Raw genomic sequence first — 18,843 nt, 5'->3', positions numbered from 1 at the left:
AATTAGCCCTGAGAATTAATATTCAGGTCAAGTTCTTTGTCCATATGTCATTAATGAAGATGTCTACTCATGGCTTAGTAAAAGCTTAGAATTCTAAAATAAAGAACCCATAACCTTCAACCAGGTGTTTATTAACATTTACTTTTTTCATATCATCCTCATCAGTTAAAAAAATAATAACAACCTAAAACTTTGGGACTGTGTCTATTTATGTGTGTGTATGTGTGTTCGTTTGCAAATTATATACATGTACTTCTGTACTTATAAATTATGTATATTATAAAACATAAAAATAGAAAATTTTAAATTATAAGATGTAATGATCTTGATAAAATTAACTTTAAATTTTATCTATTAACAGTACATTAAAACCTTTGTTTTCACTTTATGATATTAACAGTAACAATAGAATATGCTTTATTATTTTGAAACTCTTATAACACCTTGCCACAATAGTAATTCAAGCTGATTTGAAATTCATTTCTGCTCATCCTACAATTATGTGGAAGTTTTTGTTGAAATTTGCCTGGTTAAATTTATCCTCCTTGATATGACTCAGTTCTTACATTTAGTGATTGCTGTGCTAGTTTGTGTATTCTGGTATCCCATGTTATTTTTAAAGTCCAAAATACTCCTATTTTTACTGGCTTAATACTGTTAATTTGCAAACAACCAGTAGCTTTGTTCGCCTTTCTTGGTTCTCTCTCCAGTCTATCCTCCGACCTCTCCTCTGCTTCAAAAAAAAAAAAGGCATTGATTTAGAGAGAGCCTCCAGAAAGCAGCTGACCTCTTTGCTCAGGGAAGGGGAGAAATTAATAGAATCATCCTTCCCAGGTTAACTGGGATTAAAATCAAAACTGTTACAACCCAGTGGCTTCTGGCCAGAATGCAGGAGCTGCCTAGCTGGTCTGAAAGCTCCATTGGAGGGGAGCTAGATACAGTACTTCAGGAATGTCCTTGTTTTTCTCGACCAATTATTCCATGTCTATAAAACTGCAGTTTTGAGTTTTTATTGGTGACAGACATTATTTTCAACAATAAAATCATGTAACAATGGAAACATTTTTAAACATCTATTATCAGAATATTCTCTGTATATTGTGAGTTTTTTTAAGAGCAACTGCTTTCTCAGTCATTGTTAAAATATCTTTACCTTGAAGGGAGATAGATTAGATATGTGGGCGGCTATTTTGGTTTTTGATACCTACTGTGTACTTATATAGCATACTGTCGATAGCCACAAGTCATCACAGAAGAGGTCAACCAATTTGGAACAGTTGTTTTTTTTTTTGTTTTTTTTTTTTAAATTTTATTTATTTATTTATTTATGGCTGTGTTGGGTCTTCGTTTCTGTGCGAGGGCTTTCTCTAGTTGAGGCAAGTGGGGGCCACTCTTCATCGCGGTGTGCGGGCCTCTTACTATCGCGGCCTCTCTTGTTGCGGAGCACAGGCTCCAGACGCGCAGGCTCAGTAGTTGTGGCTCACGGGCGTAGTTGCTCCGCGGCATGTGGGATCCTCCCAGACCAGGGCCCGAACCCGTATCCCCTGCATTGGCAGGCGGACTCTCAACCACTGTGCCACCAGGGAAGCCCAACAGTTGTCTTTTTATAGAAGAAAAGTAGATAATTCATACTTAAGTTTGACAAATTTTAAAGATATTTTGCCACAAGATAACCAGCAAATTTCTGTATGGTACACAAGATTTTTTCAGTCCCTCTTGGTCTCATTACTAAATTTTGAAAGAATATGTTACTTTAAGATTTGTTTTTAAAGTTCTTTTTACCACATGATATATACACAGAAGAGTGCATGATACATACGTTCAATTTAAAAAAATAATAAAGCCAACACCCATCCAAACAACAACAAGGTCTAGAAATTAGCTGCACCCCAGAAGTTCCCCATGTGTCCTTCACCAAGCACATCCCTCTTCCTCCCTACAGGTAATCACTCTCATGACATTTGTGTGATCATTTTCCTACTTTTCTTTATAATGTTTTGTCTGTGTATCCCTAAATACTGAATTCAGCTTTACCTGTTTTTGCATCTCATGTAAATGAGATCACACTGTATGTATTCTTTTGTGACTTTTGTTTAGCATTATAATTTTCATCCAAGTTGTATATGACTCTACTTTCATTGCCAGTGGTTTCTAGCATTTTATTCTGTAGGTATCTGCAGTTTATGTATCCATTCTACTTTAGAACATATGGGATGTTTCCAGTGTGGGGCTTTTACAAAGAATGCTTCTGTAAACATTAATATGTGTGTCTCCTGGTATACATATGCAAGAACTCTGTGATATATACCTGGGAGTGGATTTGCTTGGTGGTAGTGTATGTGTATAATCAACTTCACTGGATAGTGCCAGACTGTTCTCCATAGGGATTATACCAACTTACATTCCCACTAGAGTTTCCATTGCTCTACCTCCTACTCGTGCTTGATATTGCGAGATTGTTAAGTTTTCACCATTCTGATGAACATATAGTGGTATCTCATTCTATTTTTTTTCCAAGAGATTGAGGTTGGTAAAATGTTACTAATGATTACTGGTTGTGGGATTATAGGTGATTTTTATATTTTTTATGCTTTTAAAATATTTGCTATAGTATTTACACTTACCTCTTCAGCTACCATTTCATTGCTCTCTTTCCTCTTTACAGAAAACTCCTTGCAAGGATTATTTGTGCTCACCATACCACATTTTTCTCTTGAACCCAGTTCAGACAAGCTTTTGTTCTAACCACTCCACTGAAACTGCTCACATGCAGGTTACCAGTGGTCATTTCATCAACTAGTCCTCATCTCATTTGACTTAGCAGTAGCACTTGATGCAGTCATTCTCTAACCCTGAAAAAAGTCTTTAATTTGCTTGAGGATACCACAATAAATTGATTTTCTTATAGGTTGCTGCTTCTCATTTTTTATAGCATTTGATACTTTTGATTATTGCCTCCATCATTTCTCCCCCAGATATTTATTTAAAAATTTTTTAAACTAAAGAAAAGTTAAAAGCATTACATTTATAATTTTTTATTAACTTTTTTTCTGATTATAAAAGCAGTACAAGTTTTGATGATCATACTATGGTTATATAAGATGTCATCATTGGGGGGAACCTGCATGAAGTATATATGGGAGCTCTTTGTACTATTTTTCCAACTTCTGTGTGAGTCTAAAATTATTTCAAAATACATTTATTCACCACACTTTATTGAGCTCCTACGATATGCCGGGTACTATTCTAGGCCCTGGGAATATAGTAGTGGCCAAATTGACAAAAATCCCTGTCCTCATGAAACTTATATTTACTGGAGGTAATGAATAATAAATAAAAAGTATGTATTATGCTAGGTAGTATAAATGCTAAAGAGAAAATGTAAGGCAGAAAAGCAGAGATGGTGTATAGGAAATGACAAGGATAGAGAAGAGGGGTTGAAATTTTAGGTATGGTGACAAGGATAGCCAAATGCCTCATTGAGAAAGGGGACCTTGAGGAAGGGCTTGAAAGAAGTAAAAAAGCAAGCCATGAACATATTTAGGGAAAAGGCCTTCAGAGTCTTTGTTTATACCTGAAATTATTAACTAAGGTCCTAAAGTAGGTACATGCTTGCAGTGTGTCGGGAATGGTGAGGAAACTACTGTGGTTAGTGTGGTAGACAATGAAGTCCTAGAGGTGGGGTGGGGGAGAGGTAACAGAGAGCAGTTTGATATATGAATCAGGAGTTCAGGCTGAAGATAATAGTTTGAGTGCCATCAGCGTACACATGATATTTAAAATTATGTAACTAGATGAATCCACCGAGAGATTGAGTGTAGATAGAGAAGAGAAAATGTCTGGATTAAACTCTGGGTTACTCTGACATTTAAGGGTTGGGGGTTTGAGAAGGAATCGGCAAAGGAGGCTGAGAGTTCTTCCCTTTAGGATTATGTCTTTGTTGGCATGTGAAGTCCTCCATGTACTAACCCAGGTTTACCTCATCTCTTACTACTTCTCTTCTCACTACTTATAGTTTTAAAAAATATATTGTGCTCTTTTTCTGGGTTCTTTCTACATGCTTTTCCATTCTTTGAAGCACTGTTTCTTTCCTCCTGTTCCCTGTCCCTGATTAACTCCTTTATATCTTTTAGAATTCACCTCAACAATAGCTTCCTCAGTGGTCTGCCAGACGTGGTTTAGTTTCCCCTTCTATGTACTCTATACATACCCAGCATCACACAATCTTCTTACTCCCATTATTGCTCATAAGCATTTTCTCTCTTTTTCTATTTTTTTCTCTGGATTGGAATTGCTTACTTATGTATCTCCTCCAGTAGATTATGATCCTTGAGGTTCTATGTCCTATTCATCATTTAACATTTAGCACAGTGCTGAATACTTGGTTGGCACTTAAACAATATTTAATAAACTAGAGAACCAATGAATTAATTAGCCATAATAGAAAGAGAAGAGCTTATACAGGCTCAGCCTTTGGAGACAGTGAGTGAAGTTGGAGTGTAAAGCAGGGTTTTTGTGAAAGAGGGTGTTATTTAGGCATCAGAGGAAGCAAGAAACATGTCGGCAAGCCACAAGTTACCAATATTTTTTTGTAGCAGTAAATATCTAGGTACAATGCCTTGATTAACTTCTTTTCGGTCTTCTTTATTGAAAAGCTGCCTGGCAGACATAGTGTTTTACCAAGCAGGTAGAAACAAGTACAGTGGGTTCATTATTTTGAATGTTTATTTGCATAAGATTTTTTGAATACTTGATTCCTTTTTCATTTTCTAACAAACTACTCCAATCTGGCAGGTGTTTGAGAGTTGCAGCTTCCATAGAGATGTGAATAAAGCAATAGTTTGTTTCTTTTTTAATTTATTAATTAAATAATTTATTTTTGGCTGTGTTGGGTCTTCGTTGCCATGTGCAGGCTTTCTTTTTAGTTGCGGCGAGCGGGGGCTACTCTTCGTTGTGGTGCCCAGGCCTCATTAAGATGGCTTCTCTTGGGGCTTCCCTGGTGGCGCAGTGGTTGAGAGTCTGCCTGCCAATGCAGGGGACGCGGGTTCGAGCCCTGGTCTGGGAAGATCCCATATGCCACGGAGCAGCTGGGCCCGTGAGCCACAATTGCTGAGCCTGCACGTCTGGAGCCTGTGCTCCACAACAAGAGAGGCCGCGATGGTGAGAGGCCCGCGCACCGCGATGAAGAGTGGCCCCCGCTTGCCGCAACTGGAGAGGGCCCTCTCACAGAAACGAAGACCCAACACAGCCATAAATAATAAATAAATAAATAAAAATTAAAAAAAAAAAAAGATGGCTTTTCTTGTTGCGGAGCACGGGCTCTAGGTGCGTGGGCTTCAGTAGTTGTGGCACATGGGCTCAGCAGTTGTGGCTCAAAGGCTCTAGAGCGCAGGCTCAGTAGTTGTGGCACATGGGCTTAGTTGCTCCGCCGCATGTGGGATCTTCCCGGACCAGGGCTCGAACCCGTGTACCTTGCATTGGCAGGCGGATTCTTAACCACTGCGCCACCAGGGAAGCCCTAAAGGAATAGTTTTAAATGAAGGGTCTTCATATTGAGTATGAACCTTCTTAAGATTCATGGAATTGTTATTAAACTTCAGAGAAGCATAACTCGTCAGTAGAAGGGTGGAGACAGATTTAAAAGCCAAAAATTTTTAAGGAATTTAAGGAGTGGAACCTAGAAAAGGTGTTAGGTAGAAATAAGGTTTCTTTGTTTATAGGTGTATTAAATGAAAATAAAGGGTTTTGAGTCACATTTTAAAATATTTTTTTAAATTTTGCTGAATGTTAAAAGCATTTTTTTTCTGTAGCATGACCATAAATATTTTTAAGGTGAGACAAATATAACTTCTACATAAAATATTATGATTTATTTTCAGTGTGGCACAGTTGAGCTACATTTCAAATGGGAAGTAACATTGATAGGGAGCACTCATGTGAAACTGTGTTCAAAAGAAAAAGCCCAAGTTTCAAAAAATGTTTTATTCTGAATATTATCCTCTGCATAGTTTTAATTTTAAAAGTGTTTTCAGATCCAACTAAAGTTCAATTTAGAAATATAATTTATATTTTTTGCTTTCTCAGATGAAGCTTTAAGCATATGTTTCTAATAATTCAGTTAAAATATGCTGGGTTGTATATTTTTAAAGAGAATCTGCATTGAAAAGATTCCAAAGTATTTGTTTGAACAGGCACTCAGCATCTTGATGAAAACTGTTGGAAAAGAAAATCTTTCAGAGTCATTCTGCTCTCTGAGTACCCAAGCCAACTAAACTGGTACAGTTAACACTTCTGTAAGAGGCCAGGAGCCAAGAAGTGTAGCTCTTCCTGGACTGCTTTTCAACAGGCCTTCAAGCCAACTTAGTGCTTGATATTAATACCATTGAATTTTCAGATAATAAGCTACAAGTAGAACATCTACAACTCTTTCTATCAATATCATACTTATTAGTCTCTACTAGTAATCCTTGATTAGCTTAAATCTCTGCTTTATGTTGGCCTTAAAGCTGTAGCTTTAATTTTGTCGGATATCATACTTACAAAACAAGAAGAGAATGCCCTGTAGAGTGTGACCCCACACTGTCTCCCAGACATAAATATTTTTACATTGCTTTTTAGTACTACTGAGTGTCACAGTAGAGACGTAAATTATTTAGAACACCTTAATGCTTTGGAAGGAGAGGTAGTTATCTCAGCCTACCAAATTTATAAGTAGGGATAGTTTATTTGGCCTCCGACCCTTTCGTTTTCATTGTATCCCCTTGAGATTTATTGATACCAATGAATTCATTTAGCAGTTATTGCTTACTATAGGTAGTATGTCATGTTGATCTCTATATCCACATACTTGCTCTAGTAAATGCTCTTAGATATTTGTTGGATTGAACTAGAAAGTACCCACCAAATTTAGATGCTGTGATGGAGAGTAAATAATAAAAGAAAGATTCAAAGATTCTGTATGCTAACTAGAGAGACGGCTAAATTTAATTTCTCTAATATCACAGAGTTATTTGGAAAAATAGCATAAACTAAAATTCCAGTCACTTGGTTTTTCAAGTGCTTCCCACAAGATTAGATTAACAGTGTCTCCAAAAATGGTTACCATACTTTAATAACTTTTAAGCTTATTTCAGAACTGTAAATATAGAAGACTTATGTGGAACCAGTGATAAACCTCCTGGCTTTTTTTCCCTTTCTTATTTGGATCTGTGTATAATCTGAAATAGCAAATTGTATACAGTTTGGGAGACAGTGTCATTTGTGACTTCAGGGGATCTGAGGAGTGCAGTCATTTCATGAGCTTGTGCCAGATCTTTCCATTTTGGGTAGTTTATTGATGGAAAGAAAGCAAATGGAGGGAGTTTCAGTAAGGAACTCAATGGGTTAATGACTGAAAATGATGATTGAAAACCAGAATCTGCAGTTGATTGGGACATAGTTATGAGGAGAAAGCATACATATAAATAGTAACATAATGGTATGTTACTAAAATCTAAGAAAAGTAGAATGAGACAAAATATCTCTAGTGTCTTGATGTTCTATTTGATAGTATTTTGGATAAGTTTCATAAGGGAGATGGTTGAGATCACTAATCCTTAGTACATGAACCAACAAATAGGAATTGTGTTTATCATAAGAAGTAACTTTGGCCCGTAAAGAAGGAGTAGAGACTCTTAACTAGAGGAACATTTTTGTAATTTCTCTGATTCAGTGCCAGATGCTTTTTGAGAGAACATTCAAAGCCGTGTCTGTCTGAGTTTCATTGTTGAAAACTGCCAGCTGCTATATTTCTTTTTAATAACTGATTGAAGGTCTTTCTGTTATGTCTCCTCTATTGCAAAATTCCTTAAGTTTAAAAAAGTGTGTTTAAAGTAATAGCATTGTGAAACAAAAGCTTTATTCTGTGGATTGGATAATACTTCTCTTGTGACATTTTCTTTTCCCACCAAAAGTGAGAAGTGAATGCCTTGCCTTGGTACATCCCATTTCTAATGGAGGACAAGAAGTTATTTTCTTCAATGGCTGACTTCCAGAATTTCTGCCTGAACGTTCTTTGTCAAGTGTATATTCCCTTCTCTAGGCCTTTCTATATAGAGCCCACAAACATCGTCAATGTGAATGATGTCATTCAGAGGGTTAGTGACCATGCCTCTGCAATGAACAAGAGGATTCATTACTACAGCCGGCTCACTGCTCCTGCAGACAAGGCACTGGTAAGGGGCAAAGCATTGCTAATTGTCTAAGGTTAAGTTGAAATGAACTGAACAACGTAAGTCACGGCAGCTCCCAGTGGTTGAACTTTTTGCTGGCCATATTCCAAGGATAGCATCATGGAAAGTCAAAGATATTAATTAATGCGTCTTACATCTCAGGCTAGTTCATTCTTATTAGCCTGGCATAGACGGATTTGAAACAATCTCTCTAGGTTGACAACAGCCTAGAGATTTGTTGGATTAAATTCTGCTAATCCACAATCCTAAGAGCTTTGAGGAGGATAAGATGTTGAAGTAGTTTAGGTCATTGATTAATAACATAAATAATAAGTTCTGGTTAGTCTATTCAATTTTTAAGTTTGAAGCTACAAGGGAAAAATGTTTTTAGAAATTTTCTACAGGAGTGAGAAACTGAAATATATACATACATATATATTTTTTTTTTCGTATTTGGTAATGTCCTTTTATAGATCAAAAACCAGGGTCAAAGAGCAGATACTAAACATTTTAAGCTTTGTGGGCCACCTACTGTTGCATATTCTTCTCTACTTCTGTTTTATAATCATTTAAACAGCCCCTTACCAAAGGGGCTGTTAAAATAAAGTTGAAGGCTAGATTTGGCCCATGGGCTATGGTTTGTTGACTCTTGATCTTATAAAATCTGTGTTATTATCTTAGGATCAAAAATATATAAGTAATTTCATTTCTTATAAGAATTACCGATATTCAGAAATTTGAAAGTTGAAAGAAAAATGAAGCATTCTGAGAAAAAAATGATTTTTTATAGGTAATAATGAAAAGGGAGAAGGGAATTCAACACTCTAGATGTTTACTGAGGGGCAAGGACTGGGCTAGTCACTTGAACACAGATATCTCATTTTAAGCCTTGTGAATTATTAAGATCTCCTTCTGTGTAATCATAGTAGGGACTTCCAAAATATTCTGGGTGGGATAATTTTTTTCCCCAATTTTTTCACGTTTTCTTCCCCTAGGTCTTTACATCAATAGTTGTGATAAAGTCTTAGTTCCATATCAGAATTATCTAAGCCTTCTGGGGAGTAGAAGTAATCTAATATCTCTGGGTCTAGTTCAGACCTCCTGGAGACTGTACTTGCGGAAGCAAACTTCAGAGATACCAGCTGGGCCAGTCTAGGTCTGAGTGTATGTTGTTTGCCTGGAAATTAAGTCAGCATTGTACACCAAGCTGAATCCCTTTTGTTAACTGACAGTGAGATGAGTCTAGTTAATCAAAGTATATAAACAGTGATCTAAAATTAATAATATGTTATGACCATTTTTAATGATTGTGTGTATACATCCATGCTCATTTTCTGAGAATCCCAAAATTATTTTTCCTAAAAGACCTTTTAGGGAAGAGTAATATGAAACCACAGGTGTCAGGTCTTTACACAGTTACACCTTTTTATTTCTGAAAATTTCCCCACTTACGTTAATATTTTTACTCTAAATTGGGAAAGAGTAGTAAATTATTTGGCTGCTGACATCTCCTAGATGCTTGCTAAGAAAAGTGTGGCCTGCACAGGCCAGCAATATCAGCATCACTGAGAACTTGTTAAAAGGGCAGAATCTCAGTCCTTGCTCCAGATCTACTGAATCAAAATCTGTATTTTAACAAATTCTCTGTGTGAATCACAAGAACATTCAAGTTTGAAAAGCACTGTCCTAGACCACTGACGAGAGTGTGGGATCCAATCTTCCAATTTTTCTGTCTCTCCTAATAATTTATCCTCTAGCTTCTAATCCTATCCCTGATAACTTTTGATTTTCACTTTTTCTGAACTTGCTCTGCTAGATACCATGGTTTATCTGCTGCCTGATACAGACATGGTCCTGCCCCTTTTTTCTTTTTACTCCATAGTAGAAGACAGCAGAACTCAGACCCAAGAGGACTGAGGGTAAAGAGAAGGCAGCAGACCTATTTCCATATATGCTTTTGTATCTATAGGAAATAGTTGTTTCCAAAGCCACACCAGGCATGGCATTCAAGACATTCTTTGCCCACAAGACACCACCAATCATATGCATAAAGAGAGAAGGATTTGGTATTTTTTCTTTTTGCACCAGTTCGTATCCTGTCTCCCTGCTGAGTCCTAATCCATCACTTTCATCACATGGATGGAAAGTCCATCACTTTCTTGAGGCGTTTCCCAACTATTCTAGTCCCCATTGTTGTTGTTATCATTATTATTGTCATTCCTGTGTTCGAGTTGAACGCTTAATTTTTATTCTTATAGCGTTTTCTAATTGTTTCACACATGTTCCAACTGGAATTTAAACTTCTTGAAGTGAGGGGTTGTATATTATTTTTACTTGAATGCTAAACCTAGCACAGAGTTGTAGATTTACGTGGTAAGTACTGATATGAAAGATTGTTGATTTATACCAGTCAGCTCCTACGTCTTTAATATTATGTGTAAGGACTACATATTCGCAAAGGACAATTCTCAGGGAGATGGTCAGAATTCCATCAGGAAACCATATTTTTTTTCCCTCCAAAATAGGGAGGTAGAATTAGAAAGAAATGTGTCAGGGTAAGGTGGGAGCTATGTGTATAAAAATGTATATCTGTTCAATTGTTCTGTCTGTGTACGTCTTCAACCTCTCTCTGTTGGCTCCTTCCCTTTTGCTTACATCTTCTGTCTTTAAGAACCCTTGCCTTGCCTTTTCCTTAAGCCACTTTAGCTCACCTTTTTCTTCTGGTACCAAAGCATTTAGAAGAATAGTCTATATTTATTATTCCTTTCTTTCCCTTCTGTTGACTCCTCAATTCTTTATAGTTTGAGTTCCCTACCTGCCTCTTTGCTAAAACCACCTTCACATAGGAGTTTGGTGACCACTTCATTCTTAAAATTTCCCTCACTTAAGACCCAAGTCTCATCCATCTAGAATTACTTAATCTAGCTCTTGCTGACTCTTCTTCCTCCTGTCTCATGAAAATGAAGAGAAGAATATTTTGGCAATTGCATACTCTAGGAATTCATTCTCATTTGAGATGAACAGTTTATTGTTTATAGTATTTAAACTCTTGCTCCTTTAGATCTTCTACTATATTTGAAAAATAATTTTTATATTTATTAATCAGATATACACACTATTTAATTGTTCATGATATTTGGAAATGTGTCTAGAGTCAGGTACTCTGTTGCATAGAAAATATCCTCTGTTGCACATTTACTGCTTCTAACATTTCTGTACTTTTTTTTTTTAACCAGGTTGCCCCAGATCATGTAGTTCCAGATCCAGAAGAGTGCTATGTGTATAGTCCATTAGGTTCTGCTTATAAACTTCAAAGTTACACTGAAGGATACGGTAAAAACACCAGTTTAGTAACCATGTGAGTAAAACTACTTTTTGGAGCATAACAAACTTTTTGTAAACAAAAATTATTGATTATTTTAACTTTTTGTTGTAATTAAAATGTTTGAAGAGTCAAACGTCATATTTTTACTGCTATTACTCTGCTTTTCAGTTTTATGATTTGGAATACCATGATGGGAACATCTATACTAAGTATTCCTTGGGGCATAAAACAGGTAATATAATTTTCAGCACACTTTTTGCCAGAATTTTTTTCTCTTTGTATTTTAAGTTTTACAATAGAGGTTTTAATAAATCTACATAAAATTTATTAAAGAAAATAGATGATTACATTTATTTATTTTAATTTTATTTATTTATTTTTTGCCTGAGTTGGGTCTTCGTTGCTGCACGTGGGCTTTCTTTAGTTGCGGCGAGTGGAGGCTACTCTTCGTTGCGGTGCGCGGACTTCTCATTTGCGGTGGCTTCTTTTGTGGAGCACGGGCTCTAGGCGCGCAGACTTCAGTAGTGGCAGCACGCGGGCTTCAGTAGTTGTGGCACGTGAGCTCAGTAGTTGTGGCTCATGGGCTCTAGAGCGCAGGCTTAGTAGCTGTGGTGCACGGGCTTAGTTGCTCCGCAGCATGTGGGATCTTCCTGGACCAGGGATCGAACCCGTGTCCCCTGCATTGGCAGGCAGATTCCTAACCACTGCGCCACCAGGGAGGTCCCTAGATGATTATATTTAATTTTACATTAGTTGTCCGGTTTTTAATCATAATTGTTTAGGGTAACAATATGATTATATATGAATATATTCTAAAATGATGATATATGTTGTTCTGTATTTTTATTTTTTTAAACAGGCTGGGTTTACTACTGGAATGTGTGTCATCATGCTGATGGGCCTTTTAACACTTTATTGCTGCTACAGAGTTGTGAAATCACGAGCTATGATATGTAAGAACTTGCCACTGTAAAAACAGATGAGTGATATGGGTATTAAGAATTTATGTTGAGGTAGATCACTAATGTGTACATTTCACAAATGTGTTAACTATTTTCTGTCTAAAGATTTACTTCTCTAATTCATAGCATTTGGCTGAACTGATATGTTAATGAATTTAGTGGCTGCCTTTGAAATTCTGAGAGTCTAGTTCTTTGCAGAGTGCATTTACTTTGGTGCTAATTTCCTCATAAGAATCATTTAAAAAGTTGTATTTTAAAAATAAGGTCTTTGCTAGAACTAAATTGAAAATTCTATGATTCTTATCAGTTTATGGTGACTTGTTTTGACCTATCCCTACCAAAAGATCTAAATGTTGGAATCTCCTAAAAGTAGAAATTTTAAGTATGAAAATGTGAGCAATGTGTCCTTTGTAATGAATTCTCAAAGTTGTACCATCGTGTTACCTCCACTCATTTCTATAATTTAGATCAGGGAAATACCTTTTTAGGTTGTTTTAGTTTAGGACCTAAATAGACATACATTATTTCATTGAATCTTAGCAAGTACGAATCAACAGACCAGGCTTTGCCTCCAGTTTTATTCCATCTCTACTAAGCAGTGGTATATTTTCTCTTAATTATATTATTTAGTCATATCCCTTTCCCATTTATCCACAAGTCCCTTGGTGCTCTTATAGATATGCTAAATTCTTTATATGAGGTAGGCAGTTAGCCCTTTACCTGTTATTTTTTGTTAATTTCTTTCCTATTCAATATTTGAATGGCTTTTGTATCGTATTAGTTTGTTTATATCTGCCTATCTTTTTCACTGTAATTTCTATTTCTTCAGTTGATAGAAAAGGATAACCTTTCAGGTGCTATTTTTACATTGTCATCTAAATTTTCTGTTATTTAATTTTTAAATTAACTCAATTGTCTGAAATTTTTTTAAATTGAAGTATAGTTGATGTACAATATTATATAAGTTACAGGTGTACAATATAGTGATTCACAATTTTTAAAATTTATATTCCATTTATAGTTATTATAAAATATTGGCCATATTCCTCATGTTACACAATATATCCTTGTAGCTTATTTTATACATAATACATAGTTTGTACCTCTTATTCCTCTACTACTCTATTGCCCTTCCCCACTTCCCTCACTATCTGAAATTTAAATTGGCATGTGGTGTGAAGTATGACTCAAGAAAACTTTCCTCTATGTTATTATTAAGTATGCCAATATTGGATAATGTCTTCTGTCCCTTATTGATGATTTTTTCTAGCCTTGGTTTATCACTTGCTTTTATTAATTATAAAATTTTATGATACTATAATCTACTTCTCAGATTACCTGTACTATTTCATTCACCTACATTTCTTTTTATGTATTTGTTCTATAATTTTTTGTTTTGTTTTTTTTTTTTAATTGAAGTATAGTTGATTTACAATGTTGTGTTAATGTCTGCTGTATATAATGTTTTAATTACTGTTATTTCATAATATGGTCTAATACCTGGTGGTGGAATACCCATAATCTTTTGCTAAATGATTTAATTTGGAGAACACAAATTATGAATATGGAATATATGATTAACATCTAATTTTATTCTTTCCCTTTTATATTTTATCTAGCATCAGTAGATACCACTACGTGGGAATATCCAGATGTCTGCAGATATTATTTTGGCTCCTTTGGGCAGTGGTCGAGTCTCCTTTTCTCCTTGGTGTCTCTCATTGGAGCAATGATAGTGTATTGGGTGCTTATGTCTAATTTTCTTTTTAATACTGGAAAGTTTATTTTTAGTAAGTATCCATATCATATGCTTTAACACAGTTACTTTCAGATACAATAACTACTATAATGTTTTCGTTTCAACCTTAAATTCTGGACTTGGGATTAATAAAGTAAAAAGTAATATTTGTAATTCTAGACGATATACTTGATTCAGTTTGTTTTCTATGGTTATGATCTCAAATATAATGTGTATGTTAATTTCCAACAATTAATTTTTGAATAAATAATATTCCTTCAAATTCTCTAATTAACATAAAATATTTCTAAGTTCCAACAGATGTTTTAAGCATTGTTCAATTTTTACCACAAAATTTTAGTGTAACAGGAAAACTTATGAAGTTCCTTGGTGTTTGTTGCTAAAAAATTCAATGTGTAGAGTCTTGAAGAAACAAATGTCAGTCACATATTTTCAAAATATTAGGATCTAAAATTAGGAAACAATAGAATAGTGGAATTTATGTGGGAAATATATTATTAAATAAGCCCTATGTATTTAAAATCTAGATTTACATGAAAACCAAATTTCAAAATAAGTTCTAACATAACTACAACAGCTAATTTTCCTAAGAGCTTTTGAGAGGCAGGTGAGTGAGGGAGATAAATTCTATTTTTATTTTAAACCATAAAATTAGCATTTTAATTAAGTTTTGTTTTATTAACAATCATTTTTATTGTATGAGAAATTATGAAATGTTTCAAACTACCAAGGAAATGCCGAGGGTAATAGAAATACCACTGTACCCACTAAATGAGTTTTCATGTCTTAACATTTTGCCATATTTACATTAGTTCTCTATTCTTACAGACCTATAAATGTAGCCCCAGGTGTACTCCTTCTCAGTCTCATTTTCCTTCTTCCCTAATTTTGGTACAAAATAATGGTACCTACATGTTTTTGTTATATTACTATATAAATATATAAGCAACATACCATATTATTTTGCATGTTTTTAATCTGTATAAATGCTTTTGCAACTTGCTTTTTTCTGTAATCATCTTCAATAATACATTGTTCTAGTTCAATTTAACTGCTTTATTCTGTAATATGAATGTACCATGACTTCTTTATCCATTCTCTTGCTATTTAATTTGTTTTCAGTTATGTACTTTCCTGTTACAAACAAAATTTTGTTAAACATCATTGTTTGTCTCCTTGTTTATATGTGGGAGAGTTTCTTCAAACTATGTACCTATAAGACAAATTGCTGGAACTTAGAATATTCACATTTTCAACTTCACTAGAAATTACGGAATTGTTCTTTATCATTCTTATACGAGTTATACTCCTGCCAACAGTTTATGAAACTTCCCCTTGTTCCACATCCTCATCCACACTTGATATTATCAGACTTAAATTTTGCCAGTCGGGATATTGTTTAATTTGCATTTCTCCTCATAAGGAATGATCCTAGACATCTTTTCTTAATTGGACATTATATAGCTTGTTATATCCTTTGCCAATTTTTCTTTTGGATTGTTGGTCTTTTTCTTATTTATTTATATGAACTCTTTGTAAAGTTTGGATACTAATATTTATTCATTAATGTTTGCAAATATCTTCCAGTTAGTGACTTATCTTCACTTTGTCTATGGTGGCTCTCTGATTCAGAAGTTTTTCTTTTACTTTCAAATTACTCAGTCTTTTTCATTATGGTCCACAACTCTTCCACATACATTTTAGAATCATTTTGTCAAATTCCACAAAAAATTCCTATCAGAATTTGATTGAAATTGTATTGAATTTATCAGTCAGTGTAACTTAATGTATCAACCGCTACCATAATTGATGTCATTAGGGTACTGAGTTTAGAATTTGATTGGCATTGCATTGAATTTATAAATGTGGAGAGAATAATATCATTAGGATACAGAGTCTTACTGTCCATGATCATGGCATGGAATAGTTCTCCATTTATTTAGGTCTTTTTAAATATCTTTTAAATTTTTATTGATAAAGGTCTTACATATCTTATTTTTAGACTTATTTTATTCTCAGGACCCTAAAATATTTTTTCTTTGGTAAAGCAGTTTTAGTTTAATATTCAAATACACATACTTTTTATTATAGAACATTTCAAACATGTACAAATTAAATGGAACAACATAAGGAACCTTCATGTTCCCCTCACCTGTTTTCTTTCCTTCTTAAAAAAAAATTATTTGTTTGTTTGTTTGTTTATGGCTGCATTGGGTCTTTTTTTTTAACATTTTTATTGGCGTATAATTGCTTAACAATGGTGTGTTAGTTTCTGCTGTATAACAAAGTGAATCAGCTATACATATACATATATCCCCATATCTCCTCCCTCTTGTGTCTCCCTCCCACCCTCCGTATCCCAGCCCTCTAGGTGGTCACAAAGCACCAAGCTGATCTCCCTTAGCTATGTGTCTGCTTCCCACTAGCTATCTATTTTACATTTAGTAATATATATAAGTCCATGCCGGTCTCTCACTTTGTCCCAGTTTACACTTCCCCCTCCCTATGTCCTCAAGTCCATTCTCTACATCTGCGTCTTTATTCCTGTCCTGCCCCTAGGTTCTACATAACCTTTTTTTTTTTTTTTTTTTAGATTCCATGAATATGTATTAGCATACGGTATTTGTTTTTCTCTTTCTGACTTACTTCACTCATATGACAGACTCTAGGTCCATCCACCTCACTACAAATAACTCAATTTCGTTTCTTTTTATGGCTGAGTAATATTCCATTGTATATATGTGCCACATCTTCTTTATCCATTCATCTGTCGATGGACACTTAGGTTGCTTCCATATCCTGGCTATTGTAAATAGAGCTGCAGTGAACATTGTGGTACATGACTCTTTTTGAATTATGGTTTTCTCCGGGTATATACCCAGTAGTGGGATTCTGGGTCGTATGGTAGTTCTATTTTTAGTGTTTTAAGGAACCTCCAACTGTTCTCCATAGTGGCTGTATCAATTTACATTCCCACCAACAGTGCAAGAAGGTTCCCCTTTCTCCACACCCTCTCCAGCATTTATTGTTTGTAGATTTTTTGATGATGGCCATTCTGACTGGTGTGAGGTGATATCTCATTGTAGTTTTGATTTGCAGTTCTCTAATGATTGGTGATGTTCAGCATGCTTTCATGTGTTTGTTGGCAATCTGCATATCTTCTCTGGAGAAATGTCTATTTAGGTCTTCTGCCCATTTTTGGATTGGGTTGTTTGTTTTTTTGATATTGAGCTGCATGAGCTGCTTGTAAATTTTGGAGATTAATCCTTTGTCACTTGCTTCATTTGCAAATATTTTCTCCCATTCTGAGAGTTGTCTCTTCGTCTTGTTTATGGTTTCCTTTGCTGTGCAAAAGCTTTTAAGTTTCATTAGGTCCCATTTGTTTATTTTTGTTTTTATTTCCATTTCTCTAGGAGGTGGGTCAAAAGGATCTTGCTGTGATTTATGTCAAAGAGTGTTCTTCCTATGTTTTCCTCTAAGAGTTTTATAGTGTCTGGCCTTACATTTAGGTCTTTAATCCATTTTGAGTTTATTTTTGTGTATAGTGTTAGGGAGTGTTCTAATTTCATTCTTTTACATGTAGCTGTCCAGTTTTCCCTGCACCACTTATTGAAGAGGCTGTCTTTTCTCCATTGTATACTGTTGCCTCCTTTATCAAAGATAAGGTGACCATATGTGTGTGGGTTTATCTCTGGGCTTTCTACCCTGTTCCATTGATCTGTATTGCTGTTTTTGTGCCAGTACCATACTATCTTGATGACTGTAGCTTTGTAGTATAGTCTGAAGCCAGGGAACCTGATTCCTCCAGCTCCGTTTTTCATTCTCAAGATTGCTTTGGCTATTCGGGGTCTTTTGTGTTTCCATACAAATTGTGAAATTTTTTTTTTTTTAAAGAGCTATTCTTTTTTAAATTAATTTATTATTATTTTTTTTGGTTGTGTTGGGTCTTCGTTTCTGTGCGCGGGCTTTCTCTAGTTGTGGCAAGCGGGGGCCACTCTTCATCGCGGTGCGCGGGCCTCTCACTATCGTGGCCCCTCTTGTTGCGGAGCACAGGCTCCAGACGCGCAGGCTCAGCAGCTGTGGCTCACGGGCCTAGTTGCTCCACGGCATGTGGGATCCTCCCAGACCAGGGCTCGAACCCGTGTCCCTTGCATTAGCAGGAAGATTCTCAACCACTGCACCACCAGGGAAGCCCCCAAATTGTGAATTTTTTTGTTGTAGTTCTGTCAAAAATGCCATTGGTAGTTTGATAGGGATTGCATTGAATCTGTAGATTTCTTTGGGTAGTATAGTCATTTTCACAATGTTGATTCTTCCAATCCAAGAACATGGTATATCTCTCCATCTGTTTGTATCATCTTTCATTTCTTTCATCAGTGTCTTTTAGTTTTCTGCATACAGGTCTTTTGTCTCCTTAGGTAGGTTTATTCCTAGGTATTTTGTTCTTTTTGTTGCAGTGGTAAATGGGAGTGTTTCCTTAATTTCTCTTTCAGATTTTTCATCATTAGTGTATAGGAATGCAAGAGATTTCTTTTTTTTTTTTTTTTGACTTTATTTATTTATTTTTTTTTTTAAAGATTTGATGAA

The 18,843-nt window shown here is 35.3% G+C and overlaps 1 protein-coding gene across 6 annotated transcripts in view; it reads left to right on the top strand.

Moving 5' to 3' along the window:
• Positions 1-18,843, top strand: part of SLC38A9 (solute carrier family 38 member 9) — a 109,078-nt gene that overhangs the window by 34,135 nt on the left and 56,100 nt on the right. For 3 of the 6 annotated variants that reach the window (XR_011073070.1, XR_011073069.1, XM_068535347.1), the window contains exons 3-7: positions 8,081-8,213; positions 11,447-11,568; positions 11,704-11,767; positions 12,395-12,488; positions 14,117-14,287. Coding sequence is in view for 4 of the 6 variants with exons in the window: in XM_068535347.1 (XP_068391448.1) it covers positions 8,081-8,213; positions 11,447-11,568; positions 11,704-11,767; positions 12,395-12,488; positions 14,117-14,287 (584 nt within the window). In the remaining 2 variants the exon portion in view is untranslated. Of the gene's footprint in view, positions 1-7,952; positions 8,214-11,446; positions 11,569-11,703; positions 11,768-12,394; positions 12,489-14,116; positions 14,288-18,843 lie in introns of all 6 variants that reach the window. The other 3 variants (XM_068535348.1, XM_068535349.1, XM_068535350.1) reach the window with 1 other exon arrangement.

This window comes from Eschrichtius robustus, chromosome 2 (genome assembly GCF_028021215.1).
Source record: "Eschrichtius robustus isolate mEscRob2 chromosome 2, mEscRob2.pri, whole genome shotgun sequence".
In the NCBI taxonomy this organism is placed as follows: Eukaryota; Metazoa; Chordata; class Mammalia; order Artiodactyla; family Eschrichtiidae; genus Eschrichtius; species Eschrichtius robustus.
This window is presented reverse-complemented; position numbering and strand designations above follow the sequence as displayed.